Source organism: Lissotriton helveticus, chromosome 2_1, assembly GCF_964261635.1.
Source record: "Lissotriton helveticus chromosome 2_1, aLisHel1.1, whole genome shotgun sequence".
Lineage (NCBI taxonomy): Eukaryota > Metazoa > Chordata > Amphibia > Caudata > Salamandridae > Lissotriton > Lissotriton helveticus.
Window position 1 is genome coordinate 357,385,530 of NC_136059.1, and position 22,037 is coordinate 357,407,566.

General features: G+C 46.1%; 1 protein-coding gene across 4 annotated transcripts in view; it reads right to left on the reverse strand.

Moving 5' to 3' along the window:
• Positions 1-22,037, reverse strand: part of CPLANE1 (ciliogenesis and planar polarity effector complex subunit 1) — a 2,766,109-nt gene that overhangs the window by 418,474 nt on the left and 2,325,598 nt on the right. For 3 of the 4 annotated variants that reach the window (XM_078674971.1, XM_078674972.1, XM_078674970.1), the window contains one exon: positions 19,429-19,605. In XM_078674971.1, the coding sequence (XP_078531097.1) occupies positions 19,429-19,605 (177 nt within the window). Of the gene's footprint in view, positions 1-19,428; positions 19,606-20,602; positions 20,783-22,037 lie in introns of those variants that run through there. The other variant, XM_078674973.1, reaches the window with a different exon arrangement.

Sequence of the window (22,037 nt, forward strand, 5' to 3'; positions counted from 1 at the left end):
GACACAACTGGCTGCACGACAGCTGGGGCAAGGTGGTGTAAACACCCTTTGCTTTAGATATAGTATTCCTATATCTAACCCTAAAATGGACACATATATTCCTATCAGTCACTCCTATGGCAGGCCTTATCAATCCTGAAGGCAGAGTGCTTGGAATTATGTGAAATGGTGCTCTGGCATGGGCTGAGCCCGTTTGCAGCTTGCGGAACCAAGTCCTAATAGCTGTTCCATGATAACGCTATACCATATACTCTTAAGTGCATTATAATCCTCGCGGTTAAATGCTAACTTTGGCATAGCATTATCAAAACATGTCGAGTGAGATGTCATACGAATTGGAATACTAACCCCTCGCCAATTCTGGCGACGGGGTTAGCATTCCACCCTTCTAGAGGGACACGACATGTATGTAACTGTAAACCCCGGTTAAAGTTAACTCAAGCCTCAGCATCACAAAATGGATGCTGCCACCACAGACACAAGTCTGACCTCCTGCTGCTGGGAGTCCTTCCAGCGAGGGAGGCTCAGTCAAAGGGTTTCCTGCCTTGGGAGGTGCTAGCACCACCCCAGACAGGATTTTGTGTATTAGGTAGGCCAAGGCTGAAAGGAATGAGACATGCCTGGGGCACACAAGGTGCCCTGTGCATACACCGGTTCCAACCAGTTGCTGGGGCACTCCAGCCCCAGCTCTGGCGGGAAACTGGACAAAGGAAAGGGGGTGTAGCCACCCCCCTTCCTGGTCCCACCCAGGGGAGGGACCTAGTCGTAGTGCAGCCCCCTTTAGCCGGATAAAGGTAGGAGCTGGTCCCATTCCAAGTTAGATTACTCTTGACAACTTCCACGAAGAACTCTTGACCTTCGACCTCCTGGACACCAGAAGACTGAAGAATCTCCCCTATGGTCAGGGAGTGACTATCCTGCTTCGCAGGCACCATCAAGCTCCTGTGCGGTTTGCTGCAAAGTCCTTCCATCCCGGAATCTGACGACCCACCTCGACAAGACCCGGACCTCCAGACCTCTCTGACCTCTACCCACATCCACAGCACAGCTGGGACCCGTGGGTGCGACGAGCAACGTGGAGACGGCCATCTTGAAGAAACCTGCACAGCGCTTCCTGCACGACCCCTGAGGGTTCCTCAAGTGAGTGCATTGGGGACTGAGAAGCCCCACACCGACGCAGCTCCTGCACCAAAGACCAGCCCCCCAGCATCCCCGTGATCTGCGTGGGGCCCTCTTGCCTGGTTGCTGCCCTTCCTGTGGTCTGGTCACTTGCCGGCTGGCTTGTGCCCTCTAAGACGACGACCCGAAGAATTCGACTCTGCTAGTCTGGTCCCCCAGACTGGCCCTTGCTTCCTTGTAAAAGAGAAGCACCCCGGACCCTCCTGGTCCACACAAGACGCCATCTTTGTTTCACCGCGTGGCTTGCATTAGCCAAGGCCTGTTGTCCAGATCGACGATCCGACACCGCCGACAGCAGCAGACTACGTGGGATCAACGCAGCAAACCCGACACTACTTCAGCCCTATGCACCCGCAGCCTGTGGGTTAGGTAACTAAAGCTTCTAGGTCCTGAAGTCTGTGTCCACTATCCTAGTGTCCAGGTCCACTGTTGTTTTCCCTCCATCCAGCCGGGTTCGTCCGGAATCCGTAACTTTGTAAACTGTTGCATCCATAGACGTTGGTACGCATCCCGCGTGAGAGTTTCCACTCTGCACGTGAGTCCCGTGGGCCTCCTGCTCCTTACTTACCTAGTTTGTAGCGTAGTCCCACCGATCCTCCAGCCTCTGGATCTCCTTACAGTACTTTCTTTCCTCGCATTCCATTGTTTTGAGTATATGGTTTGTCGTGCCCCTAAGGCACTTGTGTAAATATTGTGCGAACTCGTATTTCCTTTTTAGTATTGTCATGTGCTTAGCCCTCTGATCTCATAAAGAGTTCAGAGGTGTTGCTATTAATAAATAGACTGTTTATTTTCATAACAACCTGTGTGGTGTCCTTTCATTTGGTATTCAAGGGGTTATACTATGGTAAAACAGCTGGCTTCACATGCCAAAAGAGATTAGCCTAAAAGACTGCTTTTGTCCACGCTACTAGGATAGCTGGTCTATACGGTTGACTTTACAACCAATCACCATAAGGGTTGTTTGGACTGATACAGGGTGATCACTAGAACTAGTGAGCATCATATATCAGGCCAACTTCTCACAATGTGTTCCACTTATATAAGATCGAGGAACATCCAGCGGAACACGTTCCTTTCGAGGACATTGAAATTCCACTAACTTACCAAGAGCATCAGCTCTGGTTTAAAGGCGCCCTACAACATCAAAATCACATTACCAGGCTCGGTCCACTAGGTAGACCAGGAGCAACATGGCCGGTACTAGCTAGCTATACACCACATCCTGCCATAGAACAAATGACAGGTCCAGAACAGTTAGCTTAGTTACAACAATTAATTAAAATACATAGACAATTTGTATAATATGTCATGCGGGCACTAACAGTCCAACCTGCTATCAGAATTCCACAACAAACCCTTCATCGAGGGAACACAAACAAAATTAGACCACAGACCATACAATCGGTCATTGGTAAATTACCCACAAAAAGGGAACAAATTCCATTTTGGCTAGCTCAAAAAATTACTCAGATCGAGGCAGTATTTCCCGATAGTACACCTCATGAGAAACACAGGATTCTAACAATCTGTTTACCAATGGGGATCGCATCACACCTGGAGGACTGTGACACTTGGGGTACAGTCTTTGCTGCAATCTACTCAAAAACACATGGTGTTCCGTCCATGGCGGTGATACCAGACGTCCTGAAACAGATTCAAAATGAATACGGGGCAGAACCTGCTTTAAATCTCGGTATGAAGTTACTGAAATATTTCAAGTAGGTCTCAGGCATAATATTAACAAATATTAAAGGTGAAGCAGCATCCGTGGCAATCCGCCAAAAACTAAAAGAACTTGATGTAACTGAGCAACCATATGAACTGGCCAGAATAATAGAAAAATCGTATGTAGAACTAGAAAGAGATAGTTTGGGAGGGAAACCAGTAAAGCCCGAACTAACAGAAAATCCTGAAAAAGTTTTTATCAAAAACACACTCACTACTCCTAAAAAGAAGTGGGAAAATACTAGACAGACACTTCCTAACGAGAAGCGTTCTCAATCAAGAGGAAGGTCTCCTCAAAAGGAGCCCTCTGAAAAGAGGTATAACCTCAGAAACAGGGAAAATTTGAGAAAACCTGATAGATATCAAGATACTGATACACGTTGCACAAGTTACTACTTGTGTAACGATATATCTGTAAGAGACATTAGTTAGTATTAGATTCCTTACCTTAGAATATCCCCAGGCGTCAGACTGGATCCGGAAATTTTTGCATTGCAGTAACCGCGTCCGTCGCCGCTGTCGTGGGTGCCGTGATGACGTCGTCGGAGTACTTCGATGCCGCCTCCGCGTGCTGACGTCAGTTCTTAGACACAGCTTTTCCGCGCCAGAAACGCAGAGCCATGTTAAAAACCAACACTTGTGCCATTGAAACTAGGGCCCTGAAAGGGGACAACCCTAACCCTAGATATTGGTTCGCAGAACGGGGAGGATGGGTGGGTCGGTAAGGAATCTAATACTAACTAATGTCTCTTACAGATATATCGTTACACAAGTAGTAACTTGTGCATCTGAAAGAGACACGTTAGTATTAGATTCCTTACCTTAGAATAGATACCCCAGCAATACCAATCCCGGTGGTGGGTCTGCGAACCAATAATCACACCAGAAAGTCCCGGAGGTTGGAACGGCCAAAAAAGCCATCCCTCCGGACTTGGCTGTCCAGGCAGTAGTGTCTTGCAAACGTGTGCAGCGATGCCCACGTAGCTGCCTGACAGATGTCTTGTAAGGGCACTCCCCTGCCCAGGGCAGTGGTAGTCGCCGTGGCTTGGGTAGAATGAGCCCGCAATCCAGCAGGAGGCTCCTTCCTAGCCAAGGAGTAGCATGCCCGGATACACAGGATGATCCACCGAGAGATGGTCCTCTTGTGCACCGCTTTCCCCTTCTTCGCGCCCACGTAACCAACAAAGAGTTGGTCATCCACCCGGAACTGGCGTGTGCGATCCAAGTAGAATGAGAGTGCACGTTTTGGGTCCAGACGGTGGAGCCGCTCTTCCTCTTTAGAGGGATGCGGTGGCGGGAAGAAGGTTGGCAAGGTGATAGACTGCCCGATGTGGAAGGCTGTGACAACCTTGGGCAGGAAAGAAGGTTTGGTACGCAGCACCACTTTGTCCGGATGGACAGAAAGGAAAGGTGGAGTACAAGAAAGGGCCAGAGAACCTGCCAGGTGTTGAGCCACCAGGGTCACGCTCTGGCGTTCCAGCCATTGCCAAAGGCGAAGAGCCTCTTGACAAATGATCCACGACCCCACCCCGCCTTGTTTGTTGCAGTACCACATGGCGGTGGTGTTTTCCGTGAACACCTGCACTACACTCCCCCGGACAGAGGGGAGGAATGCCTTCAGTGCTAGACGAATCACCCTGAGCTCCAACAGGTTAATGTGGAGCCGGGTCTCAGCCGGAGACCAGAGGCCTCTGATCTCCGCCTCTCCCATGTGGCCTCCCCATCCCTGGAGGGACGCGTCCGTCACAACTACGTGCGCTCCGGTTGGGGAAGGGAGAGGGATCTGCCGCTGACCCAATCGCGGTCCGTAAGCCACCACTGCAGCTGTCTCGCAGTGCCCTCCGAGATCAGGACGTGGTCGGACAGGTTGCCCTGATGCTGGGCCCACTGAAACTTCAGGTCCCACTGCAGAGCCCGCATCCGCCACCTGGCGTGATGCACCAGTAGGATGCAGGAGGCCATCAGCCCCAGAAGCCGCAGCGTCAACCTGACTGAAACCCGGGATAATGGCTGAAAGATGGGAATCAGAGCCTGAATATCCCGGACCCGCTGTTCGGGCGGATAAACCCGAAACCGCGCCGAGTCCAGAACCGCTCCGATGAAGAGGAGCTTCTGAGAGGGGCACATGTGTGACTTCGGCACATTGATGGAGAAGCCCAGCTGGTGCAGGAGGTCTGCCGTCGTCTGGAGGTGGCTGACGACTGTCTGGGGCGAGCCCGCCTTCAACAACCAGTCATCGAGGAAGGGGAAGACTGAAACCCCTAACCTGCGCAGATGAGCTGCGACCACCGCCATCACCTTTGTGAACACCCGTGGGGCGCTAGTAAGGCCGAAGAGGAGCACGGTAAATTGAAAGTGCTCGTGGCCAACCATGAACCACAGGTAGCGCCGGTGGGCAGGCAGGACGGGGATATGAAAGTAAGCGTCCTGCAAGTCCAACGCTACCATCCAGTCTCCTGGGTCCAGGGCAGCCAGGACCTGAGCCAGTGTCAGCATCTTGAACTTCTCCTTCCGGAGGAAGCCGTTGACGTTCCTTAGGTCCAAGATAGGGCGTAGGCCCCCTTTGCCCTTCTTGGGTACCAGAAAGTAGTGGGAGTAGCAACCACACCCTACTTCTGGCCCAGGAACGCGCTCGATGGCCCTCTTGGCCAAGAGGGCCGTAACTTCCTCCTGCAGAAGTCGCAAATGATCCCCCGATACACGGTGGTTCTGCGGTGGCATGGCTGGAGGAGTCGCCTCGAAGGGGAGGGAGTAGCCCCTTCGAACGATTTGCAGCACCCACCTGTCCGATGTGACAGTGCGCCAGTGGAGGTGGTGATGGCGAACCCTGCCCCCCACTGGCATCACATGGGCCTGAAAGCACGGACTAGGAGGGTTTTGGGGCGGATGCTGCGGGGGAAGGTGTGGACTGACCTCGCCGCTGCCCCCGACCGCCCGGACGGCGGTTCCCACGGCCGCCACCGCGTTGGGTATTGCCCTGCGTAGCGTGGCTGGCGGCGCGTGTGGGCGCACCCCTTCCGTGGCCACGAAAGGAGTGAAAGGCAGCCGATTGCTGGCGCTGGCCCGAGAGGCCCAAGGACTTGGCCGTAGCCCTGGAGTCCTTAAAGCGCTCAAGCGCATGGTCTGCCTTGTCGCCAAAGAGGCGACGACCATCGAACGGCATGTCCATGAGTGTGCTCTGGACATCTGCCGAGAAGTTGGCGGACCTCAGCCAGGCGTGGCGTCTGACCGCCACCGTCGTTGCCATCGCTCTACCTAGCGAGTCGGTGGTATCCAGCCCACACCTGATGGAATACTTGGCTGCATCCCGGCCCTCCACAAGGGCTTGGCCTAGTTTGGCCCGTACCTCCAACGGATACTCTGGCAGCACTTCCGCGACCTTATCCCACACAGAGTGGGTGTAACGTCCCAAGAGGCAGGCGGTGTTGGAAGACCGCAGGCCTAGACTAAGGGATGAGAAGATCTTCTTCCCATACTGGTCATACCTCTTGGATTCCCCGTCCGGCGGGTCCGACGGGAATGCGGTCTGGGAATTGGAGGCCTGGATGACCAGGCTCTCGGGGGTAGGGTGGGAGGACAGGAAACATGGGTCGCCCGGGGCTGGGCGGTGGCGTCTGGCCACGTTCCTACGGGCGAACCCGTAGCGGGCTTGGACCAAGTGCCCAGAAGAACGTCGGTCAAGGCCTCATTAAAGGGCAGCAGAGGCTCGGCCGAGCTTGACTGCGGTTTAAGGACCTCAGTGAGGAGGTTAGTCCTCACGGCCGCGACGGGGAGCTCAAGGCCCAAGGCCTTGGCAGCCCTCATCAGCACCACACTATAGGTTGCCCCCTCCTCCGAAGCCACGGTAGGAGGGGAGACAAAACCAGTGTCTGGAGAGGTGTCCAGGCCACTGGCCTCCCCAAAGTCTCCTGTCCAGTCCTCATGAGACTGACACTCCCTGGTCAGAGGGTCCTCAGACCCCTCCCAGTCCTCTTCATCACCCATCTCCTGAAACTCAGGGTTCTCAACCAATGGGGCCTGTTCATAAAAGTGAAATTCACCAAACGACGTCTGGAGCGGTGCCCACCGGGGCCGTCCCGACGGCGGAACAGGAACGAAGGTGGAACCGGGGACGGCGCCGCCCGAGGACGGCGCCGGAGGCGACACCTGCGGGTCCGACGCCGGGGAGGTCGTAAGATCCACCGGCGACGAACCAGATCCCGAAGGGGGTCCAGCGGCGTCCTGCGGCGCCGGGCCCAAAGGCGCCGGGACAACTGAACCCCTCGGCGCCGGGCCCGAAGGCGCCGGCGGCGGCGGGATAGAGGGGACCTGCGGCGCCGGGCTCGAAGGCGCCGGCGGCGTTGGGGCCGAAGCACCCGACGGCATCGGGGCCGGAACCGCCGACCCGCTAGGGGCATCAGACGGGTCCGCTGGGCCCGAAGGCGCCGCGGAGCCCGCCGGAGGAGAGAGTTTCCTCATGGCCATGAGGAAGCGCTCGATCTCCTCCTGCGACGCGTTCAGCCCAGGGACCGGAGGGTGTGGAGCTGCACGCGGCGCCCGCGACTCCGACGGAGCCGCGGGGGTGGTGTCACCCGAACCCCCGGCCGCATCGCGCGAGCTTCGGAGGGAGTCCGAAGAGCGATGACGCCGCTTGGACTACGACCCGGAGGAGTGCGGCCTACCCTCGGAACTGTGGTGGCTCCGAGCCCGCGACCTGTCCCTCGACCTCCCATGGGATCGGGACCTCTTACGGCGCGGGACCGACTGCCGGAGTTCGAGTCGCCTGCGGGACCGCTCCCGCCTGGCTTTCGAAGAGAGGGCCCGGCAGTCAGAGCAGGCCTTGTCGTCGTGGTCGACACCCAGACAAGATAAACAGATGCGGTGAGGATCCGTGACCGACATCAGGCGGTCGCAATCATCACAGTGCTTGAACCCGGGCATCCCCACGGCACCGTTCGGAGTCGAGAGACTTCGAGAACAATCAAAAAGTGATCAAAAAAGTTAGTCAAAAATTGACTAGGGTTACTGCTTTTTCCAGATCTGCGCTTGCTGGCGCGGAAAAAAGAAGAACTGACGTCAGCACCCGGAGGCGGCGTCTAAGTACTCCGACGACGTCATCACGGCACCCACGACGCCGACGACAGACGCGGAGCCGCAGACGACGCCTACCGACGCGCAAGGGTACTGCTACGCAAAAATTTCCGGATCCAGTCTGACGCCTGGGGATATTCTAAGGTAAGGAATCTAATACTAACGTGTCTCTTTCAGATCCTCTCATACTTTTCAGACTTCCTCGCAGAAATCCGAAAGAAGAGGATGATCAGAACACAAGGAAGAACGCGTGAAGTCCAAAGATGATCAACAAGTTCCGAAAAATAAGAAAACTCAATTTACCAAAAAGAAGGTAGCAAGTCTTAAAATCAGACATGCCGAGGATCTTGAGGACACAACTCAAGAACGGGGAGTGGGCCCAGACAATGCTGGACAGCGCAGCAGAGGTTATCATAGCTCGCAAGATCCTGAAGGATCATCTGGAGACAGTGGACCTGAATGAATGCATTCAGGTTGAAACTGCAGATACCAGGGTTAGTGTACCACATAAGTTATATGAAGTAACACTCCAAATAGACGGGGACATAACTAGGAAAATAAAAGCACTCTTTTAGGAAAAGGGGGTATGACATCCTTCTGGCTGAAAAAGACGGGCCACCTGAATTTGTCAGGGAGTGCCCACATGGCGAAGAGATCATTATGCCAGCCTTCTCAAATCATATTCCGATTCATAAAAAATACACCTATGCCAGAAAATGGGCTGTGGCCCAGGCACCAGCATTATACAAAAATCGTGTGGGATGGGAAGAGGATTCTCCTCACCATAAGATCCAGTTAAAAAATCAACCAACTGCTCAGAAGCAGTATCCGGTTAACACCTTGGCTGCTATTGTTATTCCTCCCCTGTGCTGGACCTCAATGTAAATGGGTGTGGTCATGACGAGCTCAGCTCGTCATGAGCACAGGAGCACTGTGCCTCATGATGAGCTGAGCTCGTCATGAGCACCGAAGGGGTTAAACAAGAATCTAAAAAACAGGTCAGGGAGATCCTAGATGAACTTGAATACCAAGGGGTGATTGAAACATGCACCTCGTCCATGAACAATCCTTTGTTTCCTGTCTCCAATCCAGACAATACATATCGTCTAGTTTTGAACAACAGACATTTAAACTCTTGTTGCAAAACCATTGCAGTACAAAATGCACACAGTGCAGCACTGAGGAATAATATTGTGCGCAAAAAATATAAAAACACATTAGATATTTCAAACGGTTTCTTCTGTCAAAATATCACAGCTGAAAGCAGGTGCTTGACCGCTTTCTCAATTATGGGACACAGCGTCACTTTTGTCGTCTCGTACAGGGATTCAAGAACAGTCCTGGGTTATTTCCAGCCAAAGTAACAGAGTTACTACAAACGTATGATGATGAAGCATTATCTTATGCCGATGACATCTATCTTACAGACGATGATCTGGACAGGCACTTGAACAGGGTGAACACCATAATACTTGGATTTGAAGGGTACAAATTTAACTTTATAAAATCAAGAATTGCCCACCTCAACGCCTATTCTTGGGATACGAACTTTCAAGTGAAGGCAAAAGCCTGGCAGCAAACTTTTTAGAAAAATGTGCGCTGCTCCAACCTTCAAAAAAGCTGAAAAACTTACAGTCCGCTCTAGGATTCCTGAATTTCGGAAGAACTTACATTTTAAACTACGCAGAAAGGATTAAACCTCTCTACGAATTCATCAAACCTACTAATTGGACTCAAAAACACACAGAGACTTTGCGTTCAGTGCAAACAGACATGTTAGCAACAACACATTTACAGACACGTGTACATGAACGCAACCTTGTAATCCGAATCATCCCAGGGAGATGCGGATTCACGTACCTAACCTTTAATGAAGGTGAAAAGGTACCAATAGCTTACAAATCACACTTGTACACACAAGCTGAAATGAAAATCACTTCAACAGAAAAAATTGACAGCGGTTCAAACTGCAGTAGCAAGAGTGAGCCCTCGCACAGGGTAAACGCATAAAAGTCGTTACTCCTGTACCTGCCTTAGAGGCAGTGACAAAGGCAAGCATTCCGAATGCGAAAGCTCTACATCCGAGATGGATACAATGGGCTAATTCTCTTGCTGCGACATTCCTTGAATACGTTTTTAACCCGTACTTGAAGACACAAGAATTTCTCCAATACGAACAAGAATGTCCTCTGCTAACTGAAATTCTGCCTCTAGAACATTACGGATGTGTAATTTATACAGACGGATCAGCACAACCCGCAATTGGGAGAAAACAAGCTTATAGTGCTGCGTGCACGATTGTTAAAGGTCGCTGGCGCGATGGTAAATTCAGACCTATGGTCACAAAAACTCAATCTCGCGGAGACTGTACAGCTCAGCGAGCTGAACTACAGGCTTTGAAGGTGGCGCTTGAAAATACCGATCGCGAATTCCCCACACTCATAGTGTGCGATTCGTATTACTGCGTCTAGTCTTACAATGAATATTTGCAGAACTGGGTTCAAAACGGTTTCAAAGACAAAAGGTGGCACAATCAAGCAGAACATGCTTTGGGAACAAGTTGTTCTTTTACAGAAAGAACTACAAAAGACTCACGTGATCCATACACTGAGTCATCAGCGTGATGGCGTTCACGTTGAAGGGAATTCATTGGCTGATGAAGCCGCGAAGGCAGCTGTACAAACGGCTTCCGCAGCTGCAATCACTCGTTCAAAAACGAAACATAGACAGCAAAATAATGCAAGCTGTCACTGCTTTAATAATAGACAGTGGTAAAATATTACCAAAAGGCTTCCCACTCAGGTACTTATACATAACTGATGCAAATAATCTTCCGTTTGCTCGAATCCCTGGAGTGGGAGATAGAGTAATCCCAAACATGGAACACAGGTTAGGACTATTCTTAGCAGCACATGAGGGACTTGCCTCTGCACACGCAGGTGTTTCCGCCACAGTTTCATTATTAAAACAGAGATACTGGTGGCCACGCATGAGGAAACAAACCAGAAACTATGTTTTGGAATGTGAAATCTGCCAGAAAATTAAAGTTTCAACAGTGAAACGCCCGGCGCAGACGCCCCTTCTAATTTCAGATAAACCATTAGCATGTGTTTATCTGGACCACTGCGGTCCCTTGCAGAGTGATGGTAATTATAAATATATCATGGTCGCAGTGGATTCATGCTCAAGATTCATTTGGATGTGGCCTCAGCGCTCGGCTGACGCCCGAACTGTTATAAAAGATTTGCGAGTCTTTATCGGCACATACTCAATCGTCACGCTACATTCTGACCAGGGTCCTGCTTTTAGCTCTCGGGCTTACAAGGAGGCCATGGCTAGCTTGGGCGTTGCATTGCGGTACTCCAGTCCATTCCATCCTGAGGGAAATTCGGTTGTGGAAAGAAAAAAACGTGACATAAAGCAATCTATAACAGCCAGGGAATTAGGTTCGGGTGATGGGTGAGTCAAACATCTAATAAGTGTCCAACGTAGTCTTAATAACCTGCCAAGAAATTCTCTGGGTGGAATCACTCCATATGAAATCCTTTATGGTACTAGAATGATGGTCGAAGACCTCGATCGTCATACTTCAGTGGTAGAACCAAAACCATTTGATATCAAAGACCGTTCGGCTGTTTTACAGAACTTAAATGAAACAACAAGAAGTCTAAGCAACACAATACAAAACCCAACGACCACTGAAGAAAAACCACCTGTCCCAGCAAGACCCGTCTGAATTCCAAAGATTGGGGATCTGGTTAGAGAGAAAATAGCGGAAAAGAAGGAATTTGGGCCTTCTTACAGAAAACCAGTATCTGTACTAGCAGTCCACGGATCAAGAACAGTGTTACTGCCGCCCCTTGCTGGAAGAAAGGAGAACCGGTCCGTATCAATTGACCTGGTAAAACCACACCATGTGGCCAATAATAAGTAGTAGGCCCAGTGGACTCCAACGATGTAGTAGACGACCAAATCTTGCTACCATCCAAGAGGTTCAAACTGAAAGACTCATCACCTTTGAAGAATCTGCAGTGAGAAAAGAAGGACTATGCAACACAGCCATAGAACATGTGCCTCTTGAAGCCCAAAAACCAGTTCATCAAGAAACTCCCGTCTACCATGAGGTAGCATCTGACTATACTAACATGTCAAGGGAACAAGCAGCTCCAGCGATTTCAAATAATCCGGATGCAATTCCAACCATTGACAGAACTGCTTCTGGCTATTTCATCAACTTCGATACCTTTTCTGAGGATCCCAGTGAGCCTGAAACAATGGCAACAAACAAAACTTTCAAGGAACAAGTAAAAAAACTTTTTCACCAGCTTGCAAATACATATCTGGTTTCACAATGGGTTGAACTTTGGATTGTGTTGGATATACTTTTTCTCCCACTATGGTTCATTCTTGGTTTAAGTTTGGAACAGCTAATAGATGGAAAATATAGTAAAATGGACACAGCAAGTAAGAACATCAACTTGCTCCTGAAACCACACAAATCATCTCATCGTGAGCAAAGAGACCTGTCATCAGTGAACATCACAGCCGTTCCACTACCTGGTGGTATAGCATGGGATAGAACTGATTATGACATTTATGGCCCTGTCGAACTGCTGAAGATTCCACATCAATTTAAGGTTTCCTTGAGTGATTTTGTGTCACACAGTACATTTTCTGATGATTGGGACTTTGAAACTGTTAATAACATGATGGCAGACTTTGAAATGTCAGCAAAATTTGCAAAACATGAATACTTAGATGGTTCATCAAATTATGAAGAAATGTATTGTTTTAATCATTTTGGTCATCATTATTTGCACAAATCTACACACCCCAGAAATGTTTTAACTTATAATCAATGGGAGCATTGTCCAACGCCACCAAAATGTAGCTTGAAAACATTTTATGAAAAATGTCCATACTTTACAGATTTTAATGTCACAAATGCAGAAACCTTTTATTTGGAAAATGTTAATAAGACAGGCATGAAAAGTATGTTGACTAATACTAAGGAAATTTATTCTGCGGCCTTTTATGCTCAATTGTCCACATTAGGCTTCAACTTTTGGAAAGACAACATTGAGACAAAAACTGTCTGGGGCACAAAAGACTATCAGGTACAAGGTTTAGAAGCATTATTCAGAGCCTGCATTATCCTAGAACAAATAATGTTCTTAAATGAAACTGTTCAACAAACATCTTGTCTTGGCCTCCACATTCACACGATTTCTTGGAAAACTCGTCTGGCTAAGATAAAAGAATTAAACAAACCGTCCACACCAAAACCCACACCTGATAGTAATATAACTACAGATGAGGTAGACGTAAATTATATTTTACAACAAAACAGAAGTAATCCTGAATGGAAAATATGGTTAATCTGGCCCACAGACACGAATAACTGTCAAGATAGATTCCTGAACAAGACACAATGATTTAAAGTAACTAGGCCAGACCCGAGATATGTCCAGAGACAACATCCATGGATAATAACAACTTACAGTGTAGGAAAACTGTGCCTCGAGTGGCTACAAAAATCCGCACTCGCAGATATAAAACAACACTTAACTTTACTTAAAGATGGCATTGATTTGAGAGAATTCTTACTTGGACCTCGCAAACAACGCCATAAACATTTCATATACGCCAGTATAGACGCTACTTATAATGAAGCATGGAAAGCCACACAAATGGAAACTGCAGATCGAATACGGGAAATTGATCATATTAATTTAGAGAAAGCCCTCTCGGTAGTTGACTATGGGTTAACAACTCTGTCGTCCAGAATTTATTCTTTGGACAGCATTGTGTCCTCTGCCATAGACATAATGGAACAGGACTTGCTAATGTTACAACATGGCCAGTCTCAATTGTGTTTGTTTAATGCTGCTAGGATGGACGTTACAAAACCTTCATTCAGGCTATGTGCCTTAGCGTCTAATCAACACCACGTCATTGTTTACTGTATTTAACCTTACAGATAAACAAATCTCTTTGGCACAGAGGGGAGCAGACTATATGGTGCTGAGCATAGAAAAACTGGAAAGATTACCATTAACCGTTTCTGAGAAACCAGCTGTTGAATGGATAATAGATGGCACCATCACGATACCAGTGACGATATTCCAGTTTCAGTATTGCTTAAAACACATACCAGCAGGTCTGTATAAAAGGTTGGGTAAAGAGTACATAAAGTCGACCTGGGATTTACCATACACACACAAATGTTGGAGTGGGGAAAAGGAGGTATTTCTTAATGGTAAAAATTGCAAAACAACATTGAGCGGTACACTTCTGTGTCAAGGCATTAATTTACATGGAGCCTGTGATGGTTCTTCAAACAACTTATCATGCCACCTGCAGTGTTCCCCGGCAGCAGTGACGGATCCAATTTTTAGGCAGCTTTCCAATGGAAGCTACATAATGCTGAATGATCACAGCTGTTGTGGAATGATGCCAGGGATAGCCTATCTCGTTAGTGTGTCAGCCAGGGTCACTTGTTGTATGCAAGTATTGTTTCCAAAAACTAAGAGAGACGGGGAGTCGCCACTATGGCCTTCAGTGAACATCTCTTCTATACGAATTGATACTTTAAGCAGAATGAAAGCCATTCTTTTACAAAAAACTGTGCCACTGACCTCGTCCAGAGAGACGTATGATCTGCAAGTTGCAAGGTCCTCTGCGGAGATAAATGCCTTGTTATCAACAAACTGCCCCATACATTTCGCAGAAATGTTAGGTTGTATCTTAAACATGTCTGATACCAGTGGTATTGTACATGTATTTAAGACGATTTTTTGGGACCGTTAGGACCATTTGAAGCAGTCCTGGGCATCTTTCCTAACTTCGTGCACTTTGTGTTCGGCGGCCTGCCTCTTGTTTTGGGACTCGTAGTAGAGATACTATTTTTATTCCTCCTGCTCCGTTATGGCAAGTCCGGTCACCAGCGATACCCAGATTACCATGGAGAACGCTCTTCTAGCAATGCAGTATCGTGAACGCATAACACAGATTCTTGGCTTGGCTCGTTTGAGAGATCTGCATACCACGTGGTTCCTGTCATTCAGACCAATCTGGCAAGATTGAATCTTACCTGTTCTACGATGCCTGCTTTGTGGAGAGGAATGCGTGTTGGATATCTGTCTAACACTTCCATCAGCTATGCCAACGGATGTTGATGCATTACTGGGTCTGGTAACGACTCATGCATTGTGTTGCCCTCAACGGCTACCAATCCGGATGACGGCATTCATTGAGGTCTCACCGGCAATTCCAGCTGAGGGTGAGATACGTGGACCAACAGGCACACAGGTACCATCTACTGCGAACATTGCTAATGCAACTGACGCTGACTGCGATGCTTCTCATCTGTGTACAATTGATCTACTTAATGAAGTGGTTCAACTTTCATCTACTGTGGTAGACGATTTCTTTGCCAGCCTAGACAATTTAATATTTTCTCCTGACACCGAGAATAACTTTTGAAGTTAGCACACATTGTTCTTTCAACTCTGAAATTCGACCTTCACTTTTTCAAAACAAAAATTCTAACTTTGGAACTCTATTTTTCTATGATTTGATTTGACTTTTTTCCAAAAATGAACTTTGGCACAAAACAATCTGCTTAAAGTAGAACTATTCTTAGAGAACAAGAATTCTTTGAACACTTCCTAGAAACAATATTGACCTTATCAAGAAACAAAAACAGTTTATATATTCTGCTATGGGATGGTCTCGACCTTTTTTCTGTATTTAGAGCCATTTCATATATGTAATTTTTATGATTCATTCAGTTAGCAATACTAACAACATGCTACATGATTGAAATTAAATCATTGCTTTTCAAATGCGTTCAGTATTAATGCTCATTTTCGTGTGCAACCATTTAAAATGCATTTTTATGTATTTTTGGGTGGGATTGTGAACACATGCTTTAGATATGTTTTAATGCTTAGATTTAGTAATGTCGAACATAATAAAGTGGAGTAGGTGTTGTAGAGCATTTTAAGACCCTGGTGTAATTTTCCCGATTCATGCCCTTATATGAATGAATGAATTAAATGAATTACGGACTTGTACCGCGCACAGCTACCCGAAGGCATCCCGGCGCCTAATATTTATATAGATATAAATATAGATATAAATCACCATATCCTTATATAGGCATAGAAATCATAACCATATTTAGACATAGCTCATGCAGTCCAAAAACGGCATAACTACTTCCACTAGTTCCGAAAATCCACAACGATTTCTTGGAAAACTCGGCTTCAGCAGCTAGGGACTTCCCCTTGCTTGAATATTGATTTATCCAAGAACTCATGGAGTTTTCAAAGACCTGAGACTCTTTCATAACGTTATTATGTCCACCTTTACTTCAATCTCGGCAACTTCAAGGTATAAATATGCCCACACTTGCCTTAGCAAACACACGGTGGTTTTGAGCAGTTCGACTATCTACTTGCCCGATGCATCCTGCAACAGCAAGTGCCAAAGGAAGCGGACCCTCCAGCAGACGCACTGAGAGAGACGCTGTTTTTTTTCTGGCCGAGAAATCCAGCTCCAGTGTTTCCAAGCAACCCTTGTGGGTTGTTGGGAAATCGAGCCCTGAGACAGACCTCCTTCATTCTAAACCAAGGTATGGAGCTGAATAGACCCTAAGAGAAATCTTGGATAGATTCTCGGCAAAAAGAATTCTAAAAATTATGCTACACCTCACTTACTTCTTCCCTTGTACTAGACTTAGGTTAGGTACATCGAGGTAGGCGTATTTTAGAAGCACCAGTTGAGTACTTTTTAGTCTTTATTTATTTATGTATGTATTTTATGAATTAGAATCCATACCATGCTTTTACAGTATTCTTTTATACTACTCTTCTTGCTGTACGCTCTATACTTTACAGCCAGTATTACGATTGTAGCAGTTCATTTCTTCTGTATGAGAAAGAAGACTGTTCAATAAACACTTTTATTGAAAACGCCCGTCTCTCTATTTCTCTGCACCTCTGGTGAAACGAAGCATGCACAAATTACTGAGTAAAATATCTATCTATTGTTTCCACGACTCTGAAGATCAGTTTTATCTTGGGAAACAAAGTTGTCACGTTTATGCGGTTGCCAGAAACGAAATCCCTTCTTGTGAATTCGAGAAAGTTTCTAGTGACCTCTCAGCTAGCTGGCACTCACAATTAAGTCTAATATATTCAATAGCGACCTAGTATACATAAGTCCTACGTCACATCTATAGGATATATTATTCCAATGTGCAGAGCCTATTGGGAATATAGGAACTACACTACAAGAGAAAACGCTCACTACCCTCATATGCTCCAGCACTGCTTCTCTGGATGGTTCCGAGCTATATAGCACATGGTCTCAGACCTGAGTGGCAGACTGGGCTAGTGCAGGAGTCACCATTTTTGGGGGAAATGTTTATCGACTCTATTACAGCACATTTGACACTCTAATGGATGACTATTGGATTCCTCCAGGATCCTTCCTTTTGTATGCCTCCCTGATGCATGAACTACGAGTGGTATGGGACAAAACACATGCAGAGCCTGAGACATCTAGACTGCTCGAAACAACTCCCTAGGTCAGGATATGTCACTCCCATTAACGACTCTTCGTGCATATTAAGATGAAGAACTCTCAACCACTTTGTCCAACAAATAAGGGGAGTGGTGCTTGGGAATCCCAAAAATCATTTCAATGAACACTAGGCTCATATACACCCAGTTTAAATATCTCCACCATACCCATCTTATGCCCCATAGGATTGTCAGGATGTACACAGACACTTGTCCTAGGTGTGATACCCTGAGACAACATATATACATATGGTGTGGTCCTGCCTGAGAATAGCTGCATACTGGAAGGAAATAGCTAACATACTCAGGGGGGTCATAGACACGACATTACAGGTGCAGGGCCTGCATTTTCTACTAGGGATCACCCAATCCTCATCAAAACATAAGGCACTGAATACATTTCTGGACTTGGCCCTGGTGGTCGCCAAGTGCAGATTGGCCATGAGGTGGAAGTCACGCTTGGCTCCCCCTATAGAATTATGGCTCACAGACATTTGCAGAGCCCTTATAGCCAAACTAGAGATCTCTCAAGTGACTGTGCCAGGCTATCCAAGCTTACCTAATCCTCCTGATAGGAGAGCATATCTCACCGCCATTGAGGCAATTTGGTGAACACCCCATCTACGGCTTCTGATAAGACGACGGGCCGTCAATCCAGAATAACTGGGTCGTGATTTCCATCCCTGTGTAACACAACTGAAAAATAACCACCCCTTCCCACTCACTGTCCCCCTCCTGACGGTTCTGCATTCTCCCACTTGGACACTGCTGTAGTACACACGATCCTGCCCCACACAAGCTCTTAGCAACAGCTTGGCACTGAACGATACTAACCCACTTGAAACATACTGCACATTATGTTGAAGGTAGAGATTTCCACCCGCTAACAATTATTTTTCTTTTTTACACTGTTCTTGTTATTAGTTGGGTATTTCATGGGTAAATAGGACAGCGGCTGTAACTCCTACTCCGGTCCACTAGCGCCAATAAATAAGTGATGAGATACTATATACTTTATCACTGTACCTGTATTCTGTACTGATGAAATGTATAACAGTTTGCTGTGCTGATGTGTTATACTGCATATTAAAGATACATACATTGCACCTACTGAATCTTTAAAAAGCTTATAAAGAAATATCCCCCCAAAAAAGACTGATTTGCATATGGATGTGTCTAAACTGGAATGGTGTGCTGTGCAAAACAACAATGGAATTAACCCAGATTTGTGACTCGGGTGAATGTTTTATTGGTTCAGCATTCAGTCCATCATCTGTTCTTGCATTTGTCACCTTAAGTGGGAAGGGTTTGCCCAGACGTGGGCACCGTGCTTGCTATGCCAACAGATTTAAGCTAGCCTGGTTGATGAGGGGTGAAATCCCGAAACCAGTCCTAGGATGCTTGTTTCTGGTCCAGGGAGGACCTGGCCTTCCAGTTCGGGCTGGACTGTTCCCAAGTAGAGCAGGGTCAAGACTGATTTGCATATGGCTGGGTCTAAACTGGAATGGCGGGGCATGCAAATAAAATGATGGATTTAACTCAGATCTTTGACTGGGGATGAATGTTTGGTTGGTTTAGCATTCCTTTCATCATGTGTTCTTTTTGTTAAGTTAGGTTATGGTCTTTCAGCTGAAAGTTTACTCATGGTGGAGAAATCTAACAGAAGCATAAAAGTAAAAAGTAAAAATGATAAAGTACAATATCACTTATTACATCATATCATGAACATCTGCAGGTCAGAAGCATCAAACATTTTAATTTAAGGTGCACTGACATCGAAAGAAAAGTAATCCTGCCTGTAAACTATGTAGGAATAAGAATAATGATCATGAAATACTGGTGTTATAAAAAATTTTTTTACCTTTGGGGAGAAGTTAAAGGTTGTCCTTGAACGCTCTTAGGTGGTCTTAACCTCAATTGAGAGTTCGGAGGGTGATTAGGGTTAGTTGCAGGTGCCTGACTTGTTCCAGAAATAATATCATTCATCAGAGTAACTGCCTGTGCTACACGATGATTGTGGTGCTCAGACAGCAGTGTTCTGAAATGAGGAAGGTTATTAGATAAGTGCTTCAGTATGCAAAGTAAATTTACTGTTTGATAATGCTTTGTTCAGTTATGATAAGGGACATTAGTAAATTGGATCTTATAATACAGGTTTCCCTCAGGATTCAAATATATATATATTATGGCGGACTGGTGCTGGGCTAAATTTCAATAAAAACATTTGCACCTTCTCTGGGTCTCGCTGTTCCTGTTTGCTGCCTGACAGTCTTGCTGTTTTGTTCATTGCGTAGCAGGAGCTTCACGTACCTCATATATATATATATATATATGTATATATATATATATATATATATATATATATACACATATATATATATATATATATATATATATATATATACATACATATGTATATATATATATATATATATATATATATATATCCACACCACTCCACTCCCACGAGCTGGTTGCTTGCGCTTTCTCTCCCGTAAGGAACGTGGAGCACAGACCCAGATTAGTGCCAAAATTCTTATTTATTCTCCTTTCTCCTTGCACAAAAGCACAGCTGTCACGGACACAGAAACAGAGTTGTGTGCAGCAGACATCAATTTATTCAGCAAACAGGTCTTGACAAGAGTTACACTCGACGCGTTTCAGGATCACTCCCTTGTTCATGAGTGTTTGATCCTACGTTGCTTTTCTTTTTATATACAACACGTGACACCATAGTGAGTGAAAACAGACTCAGCTACGTGTAAATACACTTTTCAGGATACATTTTAAATACCGATACAAAAGTAAAAGTATCAGAAAGGCTTGAGTCTAAAACGTGATAAATTAAATTGAATACAAGCGTAAGTGGATTGCATAATCTAACAAGTGTTACCTCTCGTAACTGACAAAAATGTTTGTTCGTGCTTTTTGCACCTAATAAAGCTATCGCTTAAAGAAAACGTGTAAGTAAATAATCACTTTTTCATCACTGTCTTAACAAAATTGCAATTGGAGCCCATATGGGCAACGCATCACTATTTTCTGTTACACGAACAACAAATCACCGTGTATAGCTACTAGTTGATTAAGCCCCAGTGGGCTATTCAATCATTAAGACAGTCCTCAATGGCCTTTAGCATCAGATTTCAATTCCGCGGCGTACTTAGCACCTTTTTTTAACTAAATTTCTTTTCTTCAACTTGCGCAAGTCAAATCTAAAAATAAACAAAATAACAACGTGTCACCTACATTTAAACAATGAAAATAATACAGTACGATCAAAAACAGTTAAAATCTCAATTAGCTCTGCGGCATTTCATAGTTCTGGGCATTCTAAGGAAGGTACTTACATACCACTGAGTTGACATTAATCACACAATAGACTAGTTACCCTAGATGAACGGCTAACTCCTCATCACAGTTATGGCCTGAAGGGGTAAGAGTCCTGTATTGTATAATGAGCTTAGACTCGGAGTTCTTCTAATCGGTTGCCTCCCCGTATATCCGCTTTAACAAAATCCAATACTACAAAACTAAGTAAATTTGTGTTCTGTTCGTGATGACTTTGAAAATGGCGGGCTACGGGGTAGGCTTTGTCCAAGTTTTGTATTGCACGTAAACGCTCTAAAATCCGTATTTTGGCCTTGTGGATAGTGCTTCCAATATAGACTAAACCACAGGGACAAAATAACGTGTAAACTGCGTATTCTGTGTTGCATGAGGTATGCTTCTTAATCACATATGGCTGACTTTCTAAGGACAAGATGCACTCTTTCCTATTTTTGCTGTTTTTGCAAGCTTTGCAGCTTCTGCATGTGTAGAACCCTTGAATTCCAGGAATCCCTGTCTTAGTCGTTTCTACAGCTCTACACAGGGTGTATCTAAGAGATCTAGCTCTCTTATATGTGATCTGCGGGCTTGACCCTATGCAATCAGTCAGATCTTTATCAGTTCCTAAGACTGGCCAGAATTTGTTCAAACATTTACGCACGGCATGAGTCTGTTACAGTTTGATCTCTATCATCTTTGCTTGCTCCCTCTTCCTCTGGTGTCTTATCCTCAAGCAAAGATTCTCTAGAACGTTGGGATACTTCTCTCAATGCTTTATTCACTGTTTTTTTGGTGTACCCACGTTGCAGAAAACGTTCTATCATGACTTTAGATTCTGTTTCAAACTTTTCAATCGTACTACAATTACACTTGGCTCTTAGGAGCTCCCCTAGTGGTATACTTTGGATAAGTGCATTAGAGTGACAGCTGTCAGCGTGCAGAAGACTGTTTCCCGCAGTGCTCTTTCTGTAAAGGCAACTCTCAATTCTACTGTTTTCAATAAATACTTTGAGATCGAGAAATTCCAATGTTGTTTTAGACCATTGTGAAGTAAGATGGAGATTGAAGCAATTAACATTAAGGGCCAGATGTAGGTAAATTTTATTTTCCGACCTCTTAAATACCGAGTCATACCGACTC